Source organism: Daktulosphaira vitifoliae, unplaced genomic scaffold, assembly GCF_025091365.1.
Source record: "Daktulosphaira vitifoliae isolate Bord-2020 unplaced genomic scaffold, ASM2509136v1 Scaffold_2, whole genome shotgun sequence".
Lineage (NCBI taxonomy): Eukaryota > Metazoa > Arthropoda > Insecta > Hemiptera > Phylloxeridae > Daktulosphaira > Daktulosphaira vitifoliae.
In genome coordinates this window covers 8,305,145-8,327,890 of record NW_026099573.1, presented here as the reverse complement: position 1 = coordinate 8,327,890, position 22,746 = coordinate 8,305,145, and the positions used below count along the sequence as shown (strand labels likewise).

The 22,746-nt window shown below is 22.5% G+C and overlaps 3 protein-coding genes across 6 annotated transcripts in view; 2 read left to right on the top strand and 1 right to left on the bottom strand.

Moving 5' to 3' along the window:
• The first annotated feature begins 98 nt into the window (after window positions 1–98).
• Window positions 99–11,738, top strand: LOC126897359 (dihydropyrimidinase). Of its 3 annotated transcripts, XM_050670890.1 has the most exons (13): window positions 99–503; window positions 997–1,055; window positions 1,798–1,892; window positions 2,580–2,653; window positions 6,494–6,604; window positions 6,683–6,810; window positions 7,523–7,702; window positions 8,691–8,804; window positions 9,670–9,920; window positions 10,028–10,253; window positions 10,751–10,861; window positions 10,924–11,260; window positions 11,315–11,738. In XM_050670890.1, exons 2-13 carry the CDS (start codon window positions 1,005–1,007, stop codon window positions 11,389–11,391), a joined length of 1,755 nt encoding a protein of 584 aa, XP_050526847.1. In that variant the 5' UTR covers window positions 99–503; window positions 997–1,004; the 3' UTR covers window positions 11,392–11,738. The 3 variants fall into 3 exon arrangements, with proteins under 3 accessions (XP_050526847.1, XP_050526849.1, XP_050526848.1); XM_050670892.1 differs by lacking the exons at window positions 99–503; window positions 997–1,055; window positions 1,798–1,892 and adding an exon at window positions 5,476–5,552 and having other exon boundaries at window positions 11,315–11,737; XM_050670891.1 differs by lacking the exons at window positions 99–503; window positions 997–1,055; window positions 1,798–1,892; window positions 2,580–2,653 and adding an exon at window positions 5,576–5,600 and having other exon boundaries at window positions 11,315–11,737.
• A 360-nt stretch (window positions 11,739–12,098) lies between these two features.
• Window positions 12,099–15,404, bottom strand: LOC126897361 (calcium load-activated calcium channel). The gene is made up of 5 exons (XM_050670895.1): window positions 15,180–15,404; window positions 13,074–13,151; window positions 12,827–13,001; window positions 12,546–12,690; window positions 12,099–12,475 (listed from the first exon to the last, which is right to left on the bottom strand). Exons 1-5 carry the CDS (start codon window positions 15,238–15,240, stop codon window positions 12,383–12,385), a joined length of 552 nt encoding a protein of 183 aa, XP_050526852.1. The 5' UTR covers window positions 15,241–15,404; the 3' UTR covers window positions 12,099–12,382.
• A 2,369-nt stretch (window positions 15,405–17,773) lies between these two features.
• The window catches only part of LOC126900113 (glycogen [starch] synthase), a 15,862-nt gene continuing 10,889 nt past the window's right edge, over window positions 17,774–22,746 (top strand). Inside the window, exon 1 of one of the 2 annotated variants that reach the window (XM_050675595.1) lies at window positions 17,774–18,106. The gene's annotated coding sequence lies outside the window, so the exon portion shown is untranslated. The remainder of the gene's footprint in view (window positions 18,107–22,746) is intronic. The other variant, XM_050675593.1, reaches the window with a different exon arrangement.

Below are 22,746 nucleotides of genomic sequence, written 5' to 3'. Positions count from 1 at the left end.
AATTTCAAACGCCATCTATACATATATGATAGAGGTTACACACTTAGTTTTTAATTTAATCAATGAATGATGCTGAAATACTATTATTGTGGAGTTGGTACGATATTAATAATGATAGTAACATGAATTTTAACCCTATACATAATATCCTCCCACTAATTTTTTACGATCGTAAAAGTGATAACTAAGTAGCGGTTTACGCGTACTAAACATACCGCTACTGTTGCAGTGTACGCGTTCTGTCGTGCGTGTCGCTGACGTTCGTTTGACCATTAATGAACTTAACATTTTATAAAATCTTGACCGGTCATTGCATGTACTTGGCAGAAATTATTTTAAACTTAATTGATTATTTTTTTTGAAGAATAACTCTCAAATAGTTTTTTATTTTTTTAATGCTAGAACTACTCAAGTATGACCATTTGAACTGAAGCATTATTTATATTAAAAAAATTATTAATCGGATTTCAGCACATATCTACACATTCTAATTTAAATTATTGGTAAGTGTTCGTGAGTACAATTCTTTATTATTCAAATTTTGTTTCTCTAGTACTTGTTTTGTAGATAAAATTAATTAAATAACTAAAACCCTATTGATTGAACCTTATTCACATTCGAAACAATAATAAACTATTTATTAAATCATTATTGTAAATATCACCTTCATTTTCTATTTGTCATATAATGATGAATGAACTNTAAATCATTATTGTAAATATCACCTTCATTTTCTATTTGTCATATAATGATGAATGAACTGCTAAGTAGTTAGTTTCTTTGTAATTTTAGATTGTTAATAAAATATCAACACCATTATGTAAATATAATTTCATTAATAAATCGATGCCATGATTTCTATTATAATCATTTTGTTAAATAATAATTTATAAAAATATAATATGTTTTATTAATGTTTCACTATCAATCATTTGACTATTTAGAAACTATTTGGTAAAAGTTTTTTTTTATAAAACTAAATATTTTATATTGCAGAAATAAATATGGAGATTCCAGTACCGAATCCTGTGAAAAAGGTTCCCATTCATTTACAGGTAAAATTATTTATTAGTAGATTAATATAATAATAAAATTCATTAAAATTTTTTTATTAAATATTATTGTTAAAACAGGACTAAATTCCAAAATTAAGTTAATTAAATAGACATATATTTTTTAAATATATTTATACTTCTATGGGTTAAATTTGTATCCATGTTAATAGTACCTACATGTAATCTTATAACTTACACAATAAAAAAACTAAACATATTTTATTCTGAAAATTAAAGAATAAATTAACAAAATATTTAATTAAATTAATTTTTAATAGTTAACTTAAAAATAGCCAATTTAAAATAAAGAACAAGCTTCTATATATTTAAAAATAATTTACATACATGGCATGTAAAAAAAAGCTTAAAATATTTTCTCACTTTTCTTTATTCAATATTCATTTCAATAAAAAAATTAGCACTAAAATATTTTTATGTATAGTTACTAATGCATGGGAGCATGACTACTCCCTTCTTCCTGTCACACCCTTCATAGTTTATTTTAATTATCATTAAAAAAGAAAAAAATTCAAAGTTATTTACTAATAGGATGAAAGTGTATTTATTATTTAATAATGTAGTTATCGCAAATCACAATAAATAAAATATAAATTAAACATGAACACCATTTATTTTTAAACTTCTATTAATAATTGTTTAATTGAAATTTAAAAATAATACTTTTTATTTTTAAGAATCATTATTAGTTAAAAATATAGTGGATAATATGTAATATTTATAGAGCTCACAAAATCGAGTCTTGATAAAAAATGGAAAATTGGTAAATCATGATACAATGGTTGATAATGATATATTTATTGAAGATGGTATAGTTAAGTGAGTATTTTTATTTTATGTAAACAAAGCTTTGAATATAATGGTTATTGGTAGATATCTAGAGCTTTATAATAAATAATTTATACACATTAAATATTACATGTATGTTGAGAGTATCTTACCAAATTTTTCTGAAAAAAAAAAAATTATTTAACTACATATTATTGTAGAGTTTTTTGAACCTGCTATTTTTTCTTATTACAAACATTTAAAACTTAGTTAGTTCTGAGAATAGTTTCTGAGAAAATGAGTTTCTTACCAGATTTTGATTTCCCTCTATAAAAAAAAATTGTGAGAAGGTTTAACTAAATCATATAGAGATTTTTTATGGCAATATTTTAACTAATTTTGATTGGGTAATGTTTCTAATTGGAAATATTCAATCAGTTTATTATTTATTATCATTAAAAAAAAATAATAATGAAATATATCATATTATCATTCAGTATTTTAAAATAAAAATTTGGGCATATTTGAATAAATAAAAATTATTATAGACATCTTAAGAATAGTAGGTTATAAATTATTGTTGCTAACAATTTTGAATTATTTATACAAATTGTTAAATTATAATAAAAAGAAAATAAAACTTTGTATATTTTTTATCTATTTATATCTAAAAAATGCTATCCTAATATATTGATATACATAACTATAATGATTAATTTATTGAATAATATTTGTTAGAATGATTGGGCGCAATCTTGTTATACCAGGAGGAACAAGAGTGATTGATGCTAGTTCAATGCTTGTTTTACCAGGTAAAATAATTATAAGTTTATTTTAAAAAAATGTATGCTACTACTTATTTTATATAATTTTGCTAATAATAACTTTATTATTATCAATGAATAAAAAAATAAAGTAACAAAAATAATATAGCTAAGAGGTTATGCTTTTTTTGCCAATGGATAGAATTAAGTATAATTATGTTAAATTTGTATATTTTAGGTTTGATTTTTTTAAATATTTTTTTCAATAAATATTTTACATGGATTATAATTGTTTATGAAAGAATCAAATTGTGTCTTGTAATTGCAACAAATTGCATAATTTAAGAAAAATGAATATCTTAATTCATCTATTATTAAGTATAATCAATGGCTACAAATAATCTGTATAAAATTCAAATCGTAGTAAAAAGAAAATCGAAGATTATTTTAGAGTAAATCTCTCAAAAAGAAATTTAACTAAATATCTTTTAAGTAATGTAAATGAATTTTAAAGGAAAATTGTGTATATTCTCTTATTAAACAAATCAATCATTCTATTTATTAAATAATTAACCAAAAAAAACTTTGGAAGTACATATAAAATACTTTTATTATTAAGTATGGAAAACAAAATTAATTTAGTTACTAAATTTTAAAACAACAAAAATGAGAATCATTGAAAATAATCCCAAAATGAGTGTTAAAAACGGAATCAAAGTTAACATAAAATTGATAAAAAAAAATGATAAAAAATTAATGTGTGCATTTTTACACAAATATTATCTATTAATATTTTTTTAACAAAGTTGTCAGTATAAACATAAAATTAAGTATCATAGGTGTATTCTAACACACCTTAATAAAAAACGGAAGTTATTTTGAATGACTTATTTTATTGTGTTTCATGTTAATAATAGTTTTTACTTAGTTAAAAAGAGTGTATTTTTTAATATTTTAACACATTAGTCATCAAATTATTATGAGATGAAAATAATTATTATTTATCATATTATAATGTAATCATAATTCATAAATATTTATTTACTTTGTTTTATAAACTTCAGCACTCGAACTGTGACAACTGTCCAAAAATAGTAAAGAATATACTTTAAGAATAAAAATTTGTATTTAAAAATGTATTGATTCATTTTAAAATAGTTTGATATTAGCTTTTTATATTTAATCATATATTACGTGATTTATGGAAATAAAAAAAATTATAATTAACTAACACAAATAATAATGTAGTTCAATTATGTTCATGTTTTTTAATTTTATGAAAATCTTATTTTTATTAAATGGAGATTTGGTAAAATTTATGAAAAAATACCTTCAAGAGAAAATATCTAAATATTTTAAGTAAATAGACAATTAATTTGTGCTAAAACTTAATGATTTAAAAATTGTTATAATCATTTTGATCTAAATGCATGAATTTTTTTGTTGCTTTTGTATAAAATGAATCCAAATAAGAATATTTCATTGGATAATTTGTTTTTATCTTCAATGAAAAGCTGAGAGGTATTTATTTACTATGATGTCTTTTTTTTTTTTTTTGTGTCTATCCGTAAAAATAATCAGTTCTCCTGAACCAATTTTAATCTCAAAAAACCTGATTTTAATCTAGTTGAATCTTTCAGCATCAAAAATTGAAATAAAACTTAATTTTAGAAATGTAGAAAAATAACTTTAAATTATATTATTGTAAAAAAAAGTCATTAAATACATTAATTTTAATGAAATTTATACTGACAATACTAGAGACAATAAGCTTTCTTTTAATATGCTTTTATGTAGAAATCCAATTAAAACCTAATTATAGGATGGGTTTAATAGAGACCCTAAATGTTCTTAAAAAAGATATTCAAAAATATCTGACAACTTTTAATCTATGTGAAATTTAAGTTTTTGAAGTTTACTACAATATCAAAAAAAAAAATTGTTCTAATGATTGTTTTACTATGAAATTTTGGATGTTAGATCCAACTATTGCTTACATACTTTTTATATAAATCTTATATAATTATAATTCTTATATAATTCAAAACCATTTTTAAAGATCATTTTGTCTTGGTATTGTTTAAAAAAAAATTGATATAAATTAATTGCCAAATAGTTAATAATTAACTAAAAAAAATATAACAAAAGTGTCTATGTCTTTAAAAATAATTAAATAATTTTTATTTAAGATTTATAGAAAAATTCTGTAGAAAAATTAATTATTTTTAAATTCACACATGAATTGTGGTAGTACAGCTTTGTTTATTTTTAATTCCTATTCTTTTCGGGTATTAGATACCAGATAACTTAAAGTGAACTGTTATTACTAGAAAAAGGACAATGAGAAACCACTGCACCTTATTTTCTGGTGTATTTTACCAAATCTAATAAGAAATTAAACAGATATGAATTGAAGTGTTTTATGTTAGTGATATTAATTACTATCGGTTATAAATATATACTTGTCTCAACTATACCATGTCCAGCTGTTCTGGATTTTTTATTTTTTAAACTGATACCCAAATACTATCAAGTTTGGAAAAATAAAATAAAAAAATTAAAGTAAATCATACTATTATTTAAAAAAATTCTTATTGTTAAAATATCCTTTTGTTTAATATTGTACTTTCAATAAAATATTTCATTTTTTATTTTATTTAAATTAAAGAAATTTTTATTTTTTATATTAAGTTAACTTTTTGATTTTGCATTTTAAAGTATATATATAATGATAGCTTAAATTATTTATTTTAAATAACAAGCTTTGCTGTGCAAATCTTATAAATTTAACAAATTATTCAATACATGCTTTTAGCTTCAATATGATTTTTTTTTTTTATGAAAATGACAAAAAAATTATTTTATTACAGCATTGATATAACTGTGTGTATTATATATTGCTATCAACACCATGATGATTGAAACATGCCAGAAGAACTCTAACTAAGTACGGTATTGCCATATGGGTTACTTAAAAATATTCAGATGAGTTATGGTATACAATAAATGCTATAAAATGATAAAATGCAAATTGAGTTTTATAATTAATAAAAAATAAGCCTAAGAAAAACATTTATAATATGACATACTAATTAAAAATAATAAATATTTAGGAAATAAAATTTTTAGTAAATTATAAAATACTAGTAAAAAGTATGTTATGATTTTTAAGGTTGCTAGGTTATCACTTAATTAATTGTGTTATATTTTAGCATATAACTATGTATCAAGATTTATTTTAATATTAAATATTCACTTATCTATAAAAACAAGGAAAATATAAAACTTAAGGGAACATTTTAAACTTAAGCTTCCATAAAGTTAACAAAAAAAAAAAATTAGTTCTATAAAAACATGGACGTCGCTATTTAGATAACTTATCATTTAATTATTTCTTAGTTGTGCTTTTATATGTAATGAAAACATTTAAGTTTATGCTTAAGCTATCAAAATTTGAAGGCCCTTGAATTAAAAACATGCTATTAATAAAAAAGTGTCAAAAAAAATTTTTTTGTTTAAAATTGATTTGCAAAATATCAAAAACCTCTCACTTTCTCTATATATATTTTCATTATTACCAATAATTTTAATATGTCATAATATAATGGGTCAATATATATTTAGTATGGTTTTTATAGTATAAAATCATTATAAACAGGATAACTCAAGAGGTAAGAGCTTAACCCCTATACAATAAATTCATTTTTTTTGTATATTGTATTCAAGGTAGCTAAAAATTAGTAAAAATTTAAAATTCCACTTGGAAATTTATTTTTAATATGTCTAAGTAAATAAAATGTTTTTTTTTCTTTAATATTGTAAGAACACAAATGTAATTCAAATTACCTATTTTTGATGAATGTTAAGTAATAAAATTTTTAATTTCAGGTGGTATTGATCCTCATACACATTTTGAACTTGAATTTATGGGAGCGATATCAGTTGATGATTTTTATCAAGGCACTAAAGCTGCTATAGCAGGGGGAACAACAATGATTAGTATGCTATTTTTTTTATATATATATAAAATTTAGATGGAAAACTTTGGTAAAAATGAAAACAATTTATTGATTTTAGTTGATTTTGTGCTGCCTAATAAAGATGAATCCTTAATTGATACTTATCAAAAATGGAGATCACGTGCTACTAATAAAGTTTGTTGTGATTATGGATTACATGTTGCTGTGACATCATGGTCAAAACAAGTAAGAGCTATTTATACTTTAATTTTCCTAAATTAAAATATTATTTGCTTATTTTTTTCCACAGTGTTACATAATTTGTTTAAATATTTTATTATTTTATATATTATGGTTAATAATTCATATTTTAAGTATTGATAGGAAAGTGTTACTTTATGTCACATCTAATCTGAACCCAAATAATTTGACTCCAAAACTTAAGATTATTTTTTTAGTTTGACAAACTGGAAATTCTATTAGGATTTTAGTTAAGAAATTAATAAATTTGAACATTTTATTTTGATTATTGAATAGTTTGTTATTATTATTACATTAGTTAAAATCATACTTACAGTTCATAGTAGCTTGTAAATAGGGGGTTTCTAACCATATATATTTATCCTTGCTATGTGAATAGTCCATGATTGAAAGTTTGTTACAATACTATTAAATATTATTCACAGTATAATACATAAATAGTATTGTAAGGGTTTACTTTATAAAATAATTGTTCTTTTTTATAAATCAAATAGTTTTTTTTATTATTGAATTGTACTTCTAATACTAAAAAAATGTAAAGGACTTGTTTTCCATCTGATTTCTTTAATATAGAACTATTAAATATAATTATTATTACTTAAAAATTATTTTTAACCCAACAAATTCTATAAATTTGCTTTAATTAAATGATAGTTTTATGTTATAACTTTACTTATGGCATATAAATAATTTAAAGACAAAACAAGAAATGGAGGAACTTTGTAATAAACATGGTGTGAATTCATTCAAAGTGTTTATGGCCTACAAAGGTGTTTTTATGTTGAATGATAGTGAACTTTACAATACATTTGAAGCGTGTAAAGAACTTGGTGCACTACCAATGGTTCATGCGGAAAATGGAGACATTGTACATGAGGTATTCATTATTTGATATTTATTTAGACTTAAAAATGAACAATTTGCAAAATATTGCTTCAGGTATCTAATATGTTCTGTTACTAATTATAATTCAGAGAAATCTACAATTTTTTATCAAAGCTTTTTTGAAAGCAATTTGGTCAGTTACAATTTAATTATTTTTTAGTTAAATATTATTTTATGAATTAAAAATATTAAAAAAAAAATTCATCTGATATTTTATTATATTTAATCCATATTTAAAAGTCTTATTACTTAACTTTGATTAACTTGAAAAAACTGTTTAAAAATACATGTCTAAAATATTTTAATGAGTATATTGATAGTGGTCAGCCGATTTATTCAAAACATAAATATATACAATATATTTTCATTACATATGTTTTACATCTTATTGATTTAAGTCAATATTTTTTTTGGAAATTTTTAAATTTTTATTAATTACAGATAAATTATATAATATTAAACAATTACCAACTAGACAAATTAAATCTTTTTTTATCACCAATTACTTTGAAAAATTTTTAAATCCAAACTTTTTTTGCCAGATATTTTAGCAATATATAAATTAATAGTAAAAATAAATTAATTGAAACAGCTTAAAATATTGTGTCTGTTGGGGAAACTAGAGCAAGTCAGAGATGTTATATGTTTATGTATTATGTATTTAAAGATACCGGAAAACAGTATTGACTGCGTTTCTTTCATACATTTGATTAATTTCAAATTATAAAATAAAACTCTTCTGAAAAAACAACTACAATGCTGTTGACAATATACAATATCTCTTTGTAAAAATTTTATTCAAAATTAATAGATATCCAATAAATTCGCAAAACACAATAATTTATTAGGTTTCTGGTAGTATCGACTACCCAATTATCTCATGTATGTTTTGGGTATTGTCCGAATTTTCAGGTATGTTCTTGTACAGATACAAGTACAAAAATCAAGAGCTTTACTATATATATTAAACTAATTTCTAGAATTCAATACGGTTGTTGAAGTCTGGTATTAATGGACCAGATGGTCATGCATTATCACGTTCAGAAGATGTTGAAACAGAAGCTCTTAACAGAGCATGTACAATAGCTAATCAGGTAAATTTTATAAACTTAATGGGTTGGAACTGAAAAAATTGATTTTCTGCTATTAGAATTCTCTGTTTTTTTATTAAATTATTACATGAATCATTATCATATTAATGTTTTAATAATTCTATATTTTTAAAGATTGTTTTGTGATGAAAATGTAGTATATGTTAAGCTATACTAAGACAAATATGTGGCTGTGAGAAAAGTAAACCTAAAATTTAAAAACAAATGAAAAACAGTTAATAACATTTAAAATATAATTATTTAATTTTGAAATATATCTAATATCACTGTAAACTAACATTAAAAAAAATGTAAATTAATTTTTATTCTAAAACTTTATAAAAATGGAATTGATTTTATTATTAAGTTCTCAAAATGTTTTTTTATGATTTGTAAAAAGAAATGTTTAATAAACAACAAATACTTATTAGAAACCTCTTCAAATCATTTTTTATGGAACTAAAACTAAAATTTTTTTATTTTGAACACCATTGATATATCTAAGCTAATTAAAGACAGGACTCTTTGAACATTCACAGAGGGTGACTTGAAGTTCTATCTTTTATATAATGATAGGTATAATGTAATAACAGTTCTATGATAACACTTAGATGTGTAAACCAAATCAAGACAATTCGGTATGAAGTTTGCACAATGACCATCAGGTCTGAGTTGCATAGGTATTGTGTTGTCCTCACTAATTACTAAAACTATCTAAGCTAATCAACCTAAATTGTGTTTTGAGAGTTAATATTTTTCTAATTTGTTTTATTGAGAGCAGATAAAAAAAAATAATTTTGTTGTTTCTATGCTTAAAAATAAACACTGTAACTGTGTACGTTATGTATATTGTAATTAAATTTTTTAGGTAGGATCACCTCTTTATATTGTTCATATAATGAGTAAACCAGCTGCTGACGCTTTGAAAAAACATCGCAATGAACAAATAAATCGCTGTGGAAAATCTAATATTTTTGGTGAAACATTAGCAGCTGCTGTAGGAACATATTGGGATAAAAATAAATTAACTTGTTGGAATGATGCTGCAGCTCATATCTTAAGTCCCCCTTTAAGGAATGATCCTTACACCCCAACATATCTGTTAGAAATGTTAGCCAAGTACGTTGGTGTATAGTAAATCAAATTATACTTAATTTTATTATTAATTATTATTTTTATGGGTTATTAAAAAATAAAACATAATAATTTTTTCTTTATTTATGTAGTGGAAATTTACAAACAACTGGAAGTGATAATGCTACATTTAGCTCAGAACAAAAAGCTATTGGTAAAGGTGATTTCACTAAAATACCAAATGGTGTAAATGGTGTAGAAGATCGTATGTCAGTTATTTGGGAAAAAGGGGTAGTATCTGGGCTATTGAGTCCTTGTAAATTTGTGGAAATAACAAGTACAAATACTGCAAAGATTTTTAACATTTTTCCAAGAAAGGTTTGTAAAAATATTTTGATTGTATATTTAAACAGAATAGTAAATATACTTTTTTTACATTTTTAGTTTTTTATGCATCATGGCATGATAAATTAATTCAATCTTCTTAACTTCTTTCTGGTTAATATGGGCCTAAAACTCTTAATATATTAATATTTTTAAAGCTGATAGTTTTAAAGTAATTTAAAATAAAATATAACTTAAAAATGTTGATTTTTATTCTCCTTTTACTCTTAAAACTAAAGTAGATTGAGTGAATTCATTAATGCAACAATGTTTCTCTTTTATTTAGTATTTAAAAAAAGCTCAGTTTAATTAAATTTAAAGGTTGCAAAACTTTATTTTTTAAAATATGAAATTTATGAGATGCTTAAATTTTGTTTTGAAAATATTTGTGTATTAAAAATCTTGTATTTGTAAATTGTGTGCAAGTTGTTTGACTTCTTTGATATATGGTTAATCTATAGAGTTATTTTATAAGTGAAATAATTTTTCAGGGTTGTATAGCAGTAGGTTCTGATGCTGATATAGTTGTGTGGAATCCAAATGCTAAACGTACAATATCATCAAAAACTCATCATCAAGCAGTTGATTACAACATTTTTGAGGTATATTATTTTTTTTTATTTAAAACAAATTTACCATTACTTGTTTAAAATTAAAATTATAGGGCATGGAAGTTCATGGTGTACCAGAATATGTATTAGTTGGTGGTCGAGTTTGTTTAGATGAAGGTAATCTAAAGGTTGTTCAAGGACATGGAAAATTTATCCCTACACCCCCACATGCAGATTTTGTTTATGGAAATGAAAATGTCAACGAAGAGTCTAATGATCAACAAGATTATCCACAAGATAATTTAAAGCCAACTGCTTTGAAAATATCTCCAGCTTCTAGTGTAACAAGTGAAATTTCTAATTGTTCAAAATCACCAATGATACATACTGGTAGAGCAATGCGTATGGAAGGGCAGCGAGACCTTCAAAGTTCTTCGTTTTCAATAAGCTGTATGATATTTTTCAATTTTTTTTATAATTTTTATATCTTTTAATATTTTTCAGCTGATTCTAATGATGTTAAAAAGTCAAGTATACGTGTAAGAAATCCACCAGGTGGGCAGTCAAAAGGTTTTTGGTAATACATAAGTTTTAAATACAAGTAAATAATTTTAATTTTTGCCTAGTCTATAAATAAATACTATAGGTTTAAATTCAAAAAAAGTCTAATATAAAAATATAAACGAACATAAAAACAATAACTTTATATGACTTCATATTTTACTATTTATAAAATTTTATTTGGACTTTCTGTATTTTATTTATAAACTAATGTTATCCATTTTACTAAAAAATGTATTGTTTTTTCTCATTTCAAGGATGCTTTCTAATTTTTATTGTTTAATTTAGTGTATTTATTTGTTATAGTTTATTTATTACATTCTTTTTATGAAATTTCCAAAGAGTACCCAAATAAGTTTACAGATATTATAACTTTAATATTAGTTTTATGCTTATATCTAGCATAATGTGAGTTTTTACTTTTGCGTTGTGAATTATTATAATAAAATGTAATACATTTTTATCACAAAAATATAAATGCTTTTTATTTTAAAATAATATTTGATTCATATTACATAAAGATTGCCAAAAATTGTAACTCAAATAAATTTTCAATATTTTCTTAGACAATTTTATACAAACTTCTATACCTGACTATAATTTAAATTTTATATCGAGGAATTTCAAAAATAATAAGCAAAGTGTCTTAAGTGCAGTCATTTTTAGACCAAAAATAACATTTAAATAATATATGGTTAGTTCACACACAAAATAATAGAAATAAAAATATGACAAGCATGTAATAATTTAATTCATTAATTAAAATTATAAATTTTACAGTTGTAAACTAATTTTATAATCAGTTTATACACTTATTATAAGAAATTAAAATTGAATGCAACTAAAATAATAATTATATAAATGTTTAGAATATATTTTACTTTTTATTCTAAAACTTGATTTGAGTTACAATTTACATAGTTTATTAACTATGTACAATTCAAAAAATTATATACATTTTGAGGAATTTATGAAATATAATACATTTCTAAGGTTTTCCAAATAAATTTGTTATTTAAATTGTTGTGGCTGCGGACCAAAAATACCTCCACTCTGTTTGTTAGCCATTCTGGAAGGTGCAAATCCCAAAATTTTTTGAATATTCTATTAAAATAAAATGATAATAATAAACAAAAATTATTTATGTCACAGTTATAAAACATTTTTTATTTACCTGTCGTATTGACATTGTACATAAAATATATAAAAATATAAATGAACATTCTGTAAAATTATCACCAGGTAAATTTCTATGAGATAATCCTTGAACCCATGGTATAGGGGTAAAAGGTAATTGAGCAACAACACGACCATCAAATCTATGAAATTTATGATAAATTAAATCATGTAACGTTATGACAAAAGAATTTTAAATTAATAAATTATATATTAATTTCGTAGATAAAGCAATCTTTGATAAATTTAATTACTTCAATAAGTATTTGGTGTACTTACATGCTGTTAAACATACTTAATAGAGCAGTGAAAGCAAATCCTATGGCAAACATGGATTTCATTTTCACCATAGATAAGTCACGATTATTAATTTTAAGTTTTTCTTCAACTCGTTCTATTTTTTTCTTTTGTTGTTTGTCAACTGAATCTCCATGAGCTTCTTTACGTTTTTCAACTATTGAAATAAAAGTAGATTTAGTACATTTTAATTTTAACCAGAAAAGAATTCAGTGTAAATTTTACATACGCTTTTTACTAGATTTTTCAATTTCTACTTTAAGCTTTTGATACTTCTCTGTTCTATATACTAATAACCATGTCAATCCTAAAAATACACAGAGGGTAATTAGAAAACTGTTAAATGCAGTTATTTTTTATTTCTAAACTTAAATACTAAACTTAGAATTGATAACATACATTTGCAGAATCTGTGGCATTTTGGTACATATAATATTCAACTCTATATAGGATACTCAACTTTTTTTGGAATAAAACAAAAAATAGAAATTAAAGATATTTGCTACCAAAAAACACTTATTATTGTTAAATAATTATTTTATGTAATTAAAACTTCAAATTTAAAAAGAAAAGAGTTAAATGTATCATTTGCCTCTATATTTATTTATTTGAAGTAATTGATGATAAATGGCTTTTTTTAATGAATAAATATTAATAAAACAAGTATGATATAAACAATCAGATATATAAATAAATGATTAACTATGAATGCTTAAATATAAGTACATAATGATAATATGGCACACAGACATTCAAAACTAATGAAAGAAAAAAGTATATAAATAAAAATGTGTAAGAAAAATAAAGATAACAAGAAAATTTGTCAATGTATAAAGTAGGCTGTTTCAGAAACTCCCTTTACTAGCATATGGAACAGATGATGCTAAGGATGATTATAATCATAGAAAGTAGTATGGCCAAGAATATAAAAAAATCATTGATTGTGAACATTATAAGAATGTTCTCAAAAAAAATATAGGATAGAAGATCAGATGCCTCAATAGAGCCATTCAATAGATCAATGAGATAAGCATCGTTATCAGAATGGGGGGAGAGAATTGATGAGATATTTTAAGTGTGTTGCAGGAACAAATATTCTTGGTTTGGTGTTTTAAGTTAAACTAGGTATAAATCTACTTTGACTATGCTCTAGGCATAGCTAATCTTTAGTGAATTACAGGTATCAAATGATAATACCATATTGAAATGAAGAGAGAAAAAAAGGAAAATAAATAGAATGTGGCAAACTAGACTTTAAAAGCTTGATATTGTGTTTTATAAAACAAAGACTTTATAATGCTTTACCAACTGTGATTTCAATGTTGTAATTTAAAAAAAATAAAAAGGGAAGTAAATAACAGGATCTTTTGCAATAGATAATCTCTGTAGGAGAAAAAAATGAGAATTTATAATTGTATATGGGGTATAAAAAAAGAAATATTACTATACTTTTAACAAGTACTTATTGAGTTACAAACATTTTTAGAGTGGGAATGAATTGCAAGTTGATACAACCTAAATTGGTATACATTTATAATACCCACTGTAAGTATTAAAATGCTACTAACTATAAAATAAGCATGTGGGAAAAATTTATCTATCCCTTAATGCCCTGTGAAGCATGTCCATTTTATTGTGATTTAAAAAATTGTATGAAATTACTCTATTATTTTAATAATAACTATCCTATTTTAACCCATGTTTCCCGATCTAACCACTTCTATACATATGTTTGAACTTTGTTTGCAAGAAAATACTCTACATGATCATTTCTCACCAACATGATTTCGAAAAATCAAGTTTTACGTTTGTTTTTTTTTTTTATAAATTTTAAATGAGCATAAATAAAATCATTTTAAATATACAGTAACAATCTCAGTAAATTTTTTCATATATTTTTGCATAGTGCCTAAAATGAATAAATGTTAAACATTTAATAAAAAGTCTGTTATCGCACTTCAATATAATTAATACTATCAAATTTGATTCAAATCATAGTTTAATTAAAATATTAAATATTTTGTAATTTCATGTATAATATAACTTTTTCAAATAAAGAGAATTTTATTATTGATTTTATGAGAATATTATTGGTTAATAAACAAATTATATACAAGAAAAATGTAAACAGATATTTTAAATTTACCAGATGAAAATAAATGACTTAATAAAAAAAAGTAGTAAAAATACTAATACCATTTTAAAGAAACAAACATTTGAATCCCTATCATCAAAGTTCAATTTTTGTAAATAACTCTGATTCTTGAATAGTTTTGAAAATTAAGGCAAAACTATTGTCAATAGATTACTTAATTTTTAAATTATGAAAATTTACCTTCTCCCAAAAGAGCTGTGCAAATAGAAATAAATACAATGAGAATAGTATCAGACCACATATTTACTTAATTAAATTACAAAAAGGAAACAAATATATTAAATAATTTGTATAGGACTCGTGTAAAATATTATCTTATTTTATTACTAAATAGTTTTTAAGATACTTGCAACTTAAACCACCACAATAAATTAATTTTAAAATGCATTAATTCATTCCCGTTTTCTGTAATCATTTTTGAAAAATATATTATCAATTGTCACAAATGATTACTTTTATTAGCTTACGTGGATACACAGATAAGATCTTATCAATTTTGCGAATCCAATGCCAAGGTAAATAAATCCACCTAACAGTCTATGCTATCAAAAAATTATTAAAGAGTATACAATTACAAAATAATAGAAATTTTTATCTTAATCGTGCTATTAATTACTGGTATTTACAATATTGATGCAATTACAAGAACTATCGATTCTATTTTTCGGTTTTCAACATTATAACAAAAATTCGCTTTTGACAAAAAAGGTGTTTACGCCCTTTTTACTTGTAGCAGTCAATATGTTAATAATATTAAATTAAACTAAAATTAAAAAGCTTCTGGATTTTATTTGTTCACAATTGCAATAATAATCATAAATTGTTACGCAAAATATTTTATATAAATTATACATTAATGAAAGACTGATGACACTTTAAAAATAACAGCACCAGACAGTGACAGTACCGTCACTAAATCTATTTGTTCATTTTATGCTGTTATTTTTAAAGTATTATCAATCTTTTATTATTGTATAATTAATAAAAAATATTTTGTGTAACAATTTGTGATAAAATAAAATACTATTTTATATTTTTAAAATAGTAATGCTATTTTTTTATATTATATTCGCAAACCGATAAAAAATCATACTAAAAAAAATTATTAAGATATAATTTCGAATTTTCAGGCTTTATGTATATATTTTTTTTATAATTAAGCTTTTCTCAGTTTTTATTGTGTAAAAATAATATTAATTATTAACAATAATTTCATAATTATGAAATTAACTAGAAAATAATTCCAGTAGAAAGTTTATTTCTGAAAAATTTCCATCAAACTCAAATTTAAAGGTTTATGAAAACGATTAAACTTGACAAATAAGGCTCTTTTTTAATATTATCAAATTAAATTAGAAAAGTTAAAAACATTTTTTTAATTTTTTGTTATGATTTAATTAATGTTTAATTATAGATTAATAATATTTTAAAAAACAAATTGAAATGGAAAAAATATAGATGGAACAAATTAAATGTTTAGTTGAAGAACTTATAATTTTTGTAACTTATGAGTGATAAGATTAAAAAAATTGAGGGAATTGTGTTATCTTTCAGTTTAAGGATCTTATAAAGTACCTGAAAAAAAATAAATGATAAATTTTTGATGTACTACATATAATAATTAGTTTTAATTACTTACTTTAACAAGAAAGCAGATTTTTCACAAAATTTTCACTAATGAATGATTTTGTCATTTGTAAAATGTTTTTGATATAAATAACTTTGGTCATTTAAATAGTAATTTTTACGTGAAATAGCATTTGTCTACTTTTTTCTCAATTCAGGATTTCATTAAGTAGCAATGAAGATTACATTTTCTAGTTACATTTTAGCTGTATATTTCACTAATTCTAGGAATATTTTTTCTCAGTGCAACATTCTACATCGTTTCAAATTAAAACTTGTTGAATATATAACTAAAAAAAGAAAAACGTAACATTAGTTTAACTTCTATACCTTTTATTTTAAAATCCACGTAATTCTTGGCAAATATGTTAATTTTTTTAATATGTTCAAATATGTACATTTTAAATTTTAATTTATTTAATCCCTCCTATACTTTATTTTTTAATTATAGCAACTTTAAATATATATATATATATAAAGGTTTTTGACCTATTATTTGATCAAACTTTGAACTTTAGACTTTCATAACAAAAAACCGTCATTACTTTAAAAATATTACTTTAAATTTGAAAAATATGTATTACATAGTAATGTACGTGTTGGTGGAGTTTTTAGTATTTGAGAAGATATCGTCATTGAAAGTTGAAAAAATAATTAATATTTGTTACAAACAAATATTGGATATTTTTGATTACTATGTCAGTTAAAAATTCGAAACGCATATAAGATTCTTAAAAGTCTTTCTATAATTATCGAATCATTTATCTTAAGATAAGATATTTGATAGACAAATTTTAATAAGTAACCATAAAAAAAATTTAAATAGTAAATTAAACTTAAATTTTAATACTCTTTCCTTGTTTAGAAATAACTTAGTTTTATCCATTTGGAATTATATTTTATTATAATACTAACACAGGATAAATAAGTACCAAATAAGTCCTATAGATAGCGGTAGCTGCGCTTTAATCTGCTCCATAAACAATGAAAATCACGATTTATGTTATACGTGATGAATATAGTCTCTGTCATCTGATCCATATCATACATAAATTTTAATCTGATCATAATCATCATTTGTCAATGCTTTATTCTAGGTGCTTAACAAGGTTTGGTTTTATTTTTATATTTCAGCTCGTTATCGCGTAACTGGTCGTATTTACCCATTCTGTAAATGACCGGTTTTGTAACGAGTCGTTAAAGAAATGAAGAAAATCATTGTCTGTAACTGAAACATGATAGGTTTTGTCAGTTTTACCGCTATTTAAAGTAGATTACTTACTTTAACCTATATTATTGTTAAAAAGCAAAGAATCGGCAATTTATTACCGTTTAATTTTCCGCCCCATATGTGTTACTTAACATGTTACATCATTCTCTTTTTAACTGAAGACTCAATTTAAATTAAGTTTTTTATAATTATTTTTCTTCTACGTGATAGTGGAAAGTATCAGCCAGTAGTGTTGTTCAATACTCAGTAGGTACTTTTAAATAATTTGTTCTGTTTGAATTGTGAATTACTAATTGGTGTGCTAATTTTAAAAATAATTTTTGTCATTTTTGATATAATCAACGAAGTCGCTTACTATACGTTGTCTTGTAAACTAATAAACCAAGAAAGTTTGAAAAATTGGTATACGAATTACAATTAGTTATTTTTTTACAATCCAAAAAATTAACTATCCTATGTAAAACAATAAAACATTCTTTAATTTAATTATTTTTTGGTATAGTTTAATTGTTTAAAATCAAAACTGTACTAAAAATATTAATTTCAATCTAAAAAATATGTTACTCAAATAGCCACAAAAAAATTGCGGATTTTGAACTGGATATATATTTTTTAAATAAAGATATTGAATAATTATAAATATTTAACAATATTTAATAGTGAGCTTATTGCTTATAAATAAAAAAAAATTGGAAAGAAAAGTTCAATAACCCTATTCTAGTTTAATTTGATCACTAATTTAAATTTAATTCAGAATTAATTTTTATAATATGTTTTAATATATTATTGTGAATATCCTTTTTTAAAGTTAATGCATACTTAATTATATTTTCAATTTTAAATATATAATGTATTCAACTTAATTTCTTCAACAACTTCTCACTCAATAAATTTCCTAAATTAGCTTCACATTTTAAATAATTGGAAAAATTTTATTTGTTAATGTATGAGTTTTTTCTTTGTTATCCCATGATAATTGATTTATTTTATAGAATTATTTTTTTAGAAATTATTTTATATTTTATTATATTTTAATCTGTTATGTATTGCAGAATCTAATTGAGTACATTTCTTTTGGGTTACAATTTGCATAATAATATGTTCTAAATGTTTGTATACATAAATTTTTATTTTTTTTAAATATTTTTACTGGTTGAAGTGGTTTAAAATAATTAGTTGAATGCTATCCTTCTATATCCCCTACACTTTGACCACTGAATGACCTAATTTTTAACTATAATATATTTAAATTTGAAATAGTATGTATATTATGTTATTATATTAGTGTGTTTGAAGTTCAAGCTATTATTTTTTACTATATACTTATGAATCATAAGTACATAATCTTATATAAGATAGAAATTATAATTGACATAAATTATGCATGGATAAAAATTTAACTAACTTTTACTAAACTGTACAAGACATTTTAATTGTTGTTAAATCTTTATATTTTTAAATATTTCCTTTCTTAGACTTGTGTGATGTGATACCGAGAAATAGGATTATATTGCCAAGATTAAATTTATAAATTAAGTTATAACCATAGTGCTCTTATTAAAATATTTCATTTTCTTGATTCCTACAGTATACTAATGATTTTCTACCACCAAAATAAATAAATAACCGCATAAATAAAGGGTGTTAATATAATTCAAACTTTACATTAAATGTACGTCTTATTCAGTACATTTTCAAAAAATTTTCACTGAGAGACAAAAATATTTTTTACTTAAAATAAATAGCCAATTAATTATAGTGTTATATAAAAAATATTTTGATAAATGTGAGCATTATCATTATCATCATTACTAAACATTATATGTCTGGCATAGGCACAAATTGGAGTGCTTCCTTCTAATTTAGTCAGAAAGAAGAAAAAGACAAAGTCATAAATATAATCAATTCGGCGATTAAATAGATTCACTGAGTGGCTTTTATATGTCCTCGTTTATTAGATTAAAAAATTGCATAGATCTTATTTGTTTTTGTACTAGAGATCTATTAATTTTCTTATTTTGAGTAATTTTATCACCATAAACCTTAAATCCAATCCATAATACGTTCTTCAAACTTTTTACTACATTTAAAAAATCATTGTATATTACAAAATATTTCAGATTTTCTATATATATTTGACTATTTAAACTCTGAGAGGGGTTAATATATCTCTGATATTATTCTCCTTGAGCGAATATGATAAAATTTAAAACTTTAAATTAAAACTGTCAGAAAAGGAAAAAATAAATATTTGTAACATTAAAATGGTGACTAAATTTCTTGATAATTTAAATGCTGTGTTTCGACTAAAGGAATTATTTGTTTAAAAATTTTACTTACTTAGTAAAACACACCCCTAAAAATTGTATCAACTTTAGTTTTTTAAATGAAAAATTTATTTTTAATTAGCTTAAATGTAAGAAAATTATTTAATTGAAAAATGAATGGTCGATAATAACTTTTGGACCAGTATTTTTTAAGTTATTAGCACTTTACCAAAACATTGGATGTGAAGCGCGAGTTTCTTTTACTTCTAGGCATTTATAAACAGTACTATTTATCTAGCCATAGTAAAATGAATTGCTAATATTATTTAAAATACTTATTTTTATATACATTTGATAAAATTTTGAGTTGTAAGAAGAGAATTCGATCATTAATTTTTTGAGTATTATAGAATGTAGGATACTGTTAACTTCTGAAAAAAAAAAATTGTATTTTTAAAGATACTGCGTGATTTGTAGTTAAACAGTCACCGTTTAAAATTATATTAAAATAAATTTGAGTCTAAATAGTTATGTAGTCAGAATTTTTTATTGGGTGACATAGTCAGGAAATTCTCTTATTTATCCATAATAAGTCCTCTTTTTGTGCAACGTATCATTTTAGAAATTATAGTCAATGAAGGGTCCATGATCTCTATGCTTCAGAAACTTGATAAAAAATTCATTTTTTATTTATAGAAGAAAAAATGTCTTATGTACACGTGTAACTATTGTATATATATATAATATTATATTATATAAAAAATATATATACATTTTTTTTTTTAAATAAATGATCTAATTTCGAGTTTTAGTATTTTTTAGCAAGTATATTTTTAATGCTTATTCGGGATTTTTATTGTGATACTTATCATCACTTCTCAATTGAATTATCTAAATGACAAATTAAATAATGTATACTAAAATGTATTCTATACACTTTTAAAGAAAACTTTTCACATCGTTCGGAAAATTTCAATACTTCGGCGTCTACATTTTTTTAGTAGATTATAAAAACTAAATAAATTTATCTATAATAATCATACAACAATAATTTTTGAGAAATGTTATTGTGTCATCAAAGAAAAATATTTCAATTTAGATAATTTTAAAAATGTTATAAATAGCAATTATTTTGAAGATTGATTATATCCATTTGATCTCTGATCCGATTTCATTACGTCATTAACAATACAATACTATTATTTAATCAAAATAGAATTGTTAAATTGTGTAACTACATAATTGATAAGCGAAAAAACATAATTAAAAAAATGTATGTTTTCAATTGTATAGTTAATATTATTTATCATTAAATTTTAAATTTGACATTTGTTTTATTTTTTAAAAAGGGTTAAATTAATGAAAAAAAATCATAATTACATATTTTTGTTTAAAACATTTTCTCTTATGACTAATAGGTAGTTTAATGGTTATAAAATTAAATGTAAAATAAACTCCACTAAAGATAATTGTTTATATTTAAAAACTCAGGGTAGGTTAGATTTAATGATATATTTTTTTCTTTAGTAATTTAGATACAAAATCTGTTATAGTACAATAAGAGTAAATAGATAAAATCTGATATTTTTATTTTGATAAATCTACCTAATTTTGGTCTAATTTTTTGAACAAGAATTATATAAACGCTATAACTTCCGGCAGATTCTTTAAAAATGTCGCTATTATTATATATTTCTGTCATCCTTCTCGCCTAATTAATTGTAACAATTGTAAGTCTCACATAGGAGAAGTTAGGTATAACCTCATATTAAATATTACATCATCTATTCTGTAAAATATGACAAAATTTGGCTTTTATGATACTAGGCTTTCCATCAGCATCATAGAGATGCTTTAAGAAGTGAAGAGAAAATATATACTGACTGGTATATATTTTGGAAAGGTGGTGTCCTGGACACGCTTATAGTCGCCATCCTCCCAAGCGATGAACTAGTAGTAACAAGCTAATCACCTATTTCTTTGGATATATGTGGCTTAATATTGTCTTGGAAAAAACCAACAGATATCAGTAAAAATAAATTCTTATGAGTTACACTAAGTAATTTATTTAGATATGAAATTATTCAGAAAACTTATATCTTATTCATTATAACATTACTACCTGAAATTTATAACTTTAGTGAATACATTTAAAATTAAGAAATACTATTATAGTTGACTCACGACAACATATTCATCAAGTCATAATTTTGTAAAGTTATATGCATTACCATGAAAATACCACCCATAATCTTCACAAATTTTGACATCTAATTAGCGCAGGTCTAAATAATTTATGTTTCTAATGTATATAGTATATAAAATATAAGACTAAGGTATACAAATTTGATAAGTCATTATTTATTTATTTATTATTAATACATTTTGATGTTTTACTTCACTGTTGTGACTAAAACTGTCATTATAATCGTCAATGATGTATAAACTATTTTATAATAGTCAAAAAATTTATAAAAATATGGAAAAATGTTTTTAGATATTTTATTTTGAGAGTTAAAAAAATATTGAAGTAAAGAAATATTTGTTTTAGATTTTATAGAAATTATGATTGAAGTTGGATCCATAGATCAACCAAGTTATTTGAATTTATATCTTAGTTTTT

Excerpts from the sequence above, each read along its gene's own strand:
- LOC126897359 (XM_050670890.1), top strand. The coding sequence starts at position 1,005 with ATGGAGATTCCAGTACCGAATCCTGTGAAAAAGGTTCCCATTCATTTA. Across the intron at positions 1,893-2,579 it reads ATTGAAGATGGTATAGTTAA|AATGATTGGGCGCAATCTTG; the intron begins GTGAGTATTTTT and ends AATATTTGTTAG. Across the intron at positions 11,261-11,314 it reads TTCTTCGTTTTCAATAAGCT|CTGATTCTAATGATGTTAAA; the intron begins GTATGATATTTT and ends AATATTTTTCAG.
- LOC126897361 (XM_050670895.1), bottom strand. The coding sequence starts at position 15,240 with ATGTGGTCTGATACTATTCTCATTGTATTTATTTCTATTTGCACAGCT. Across the intron at positions 12,691-12,826 it reads TTAAGTATGTTTAACAGCAT|ATTTGATGGTCGTGTTGTTG; the intron begins GTAAGTACACCA and ends TAAATTTCATAG. Across the intron at positions 12,476-12,545 it reads GTACAATGTCAATACGACAG|AATATTCAAAAAATTTTGGG; the intron begins GTAAATAAAAAA and ends TTATTTTAATAG.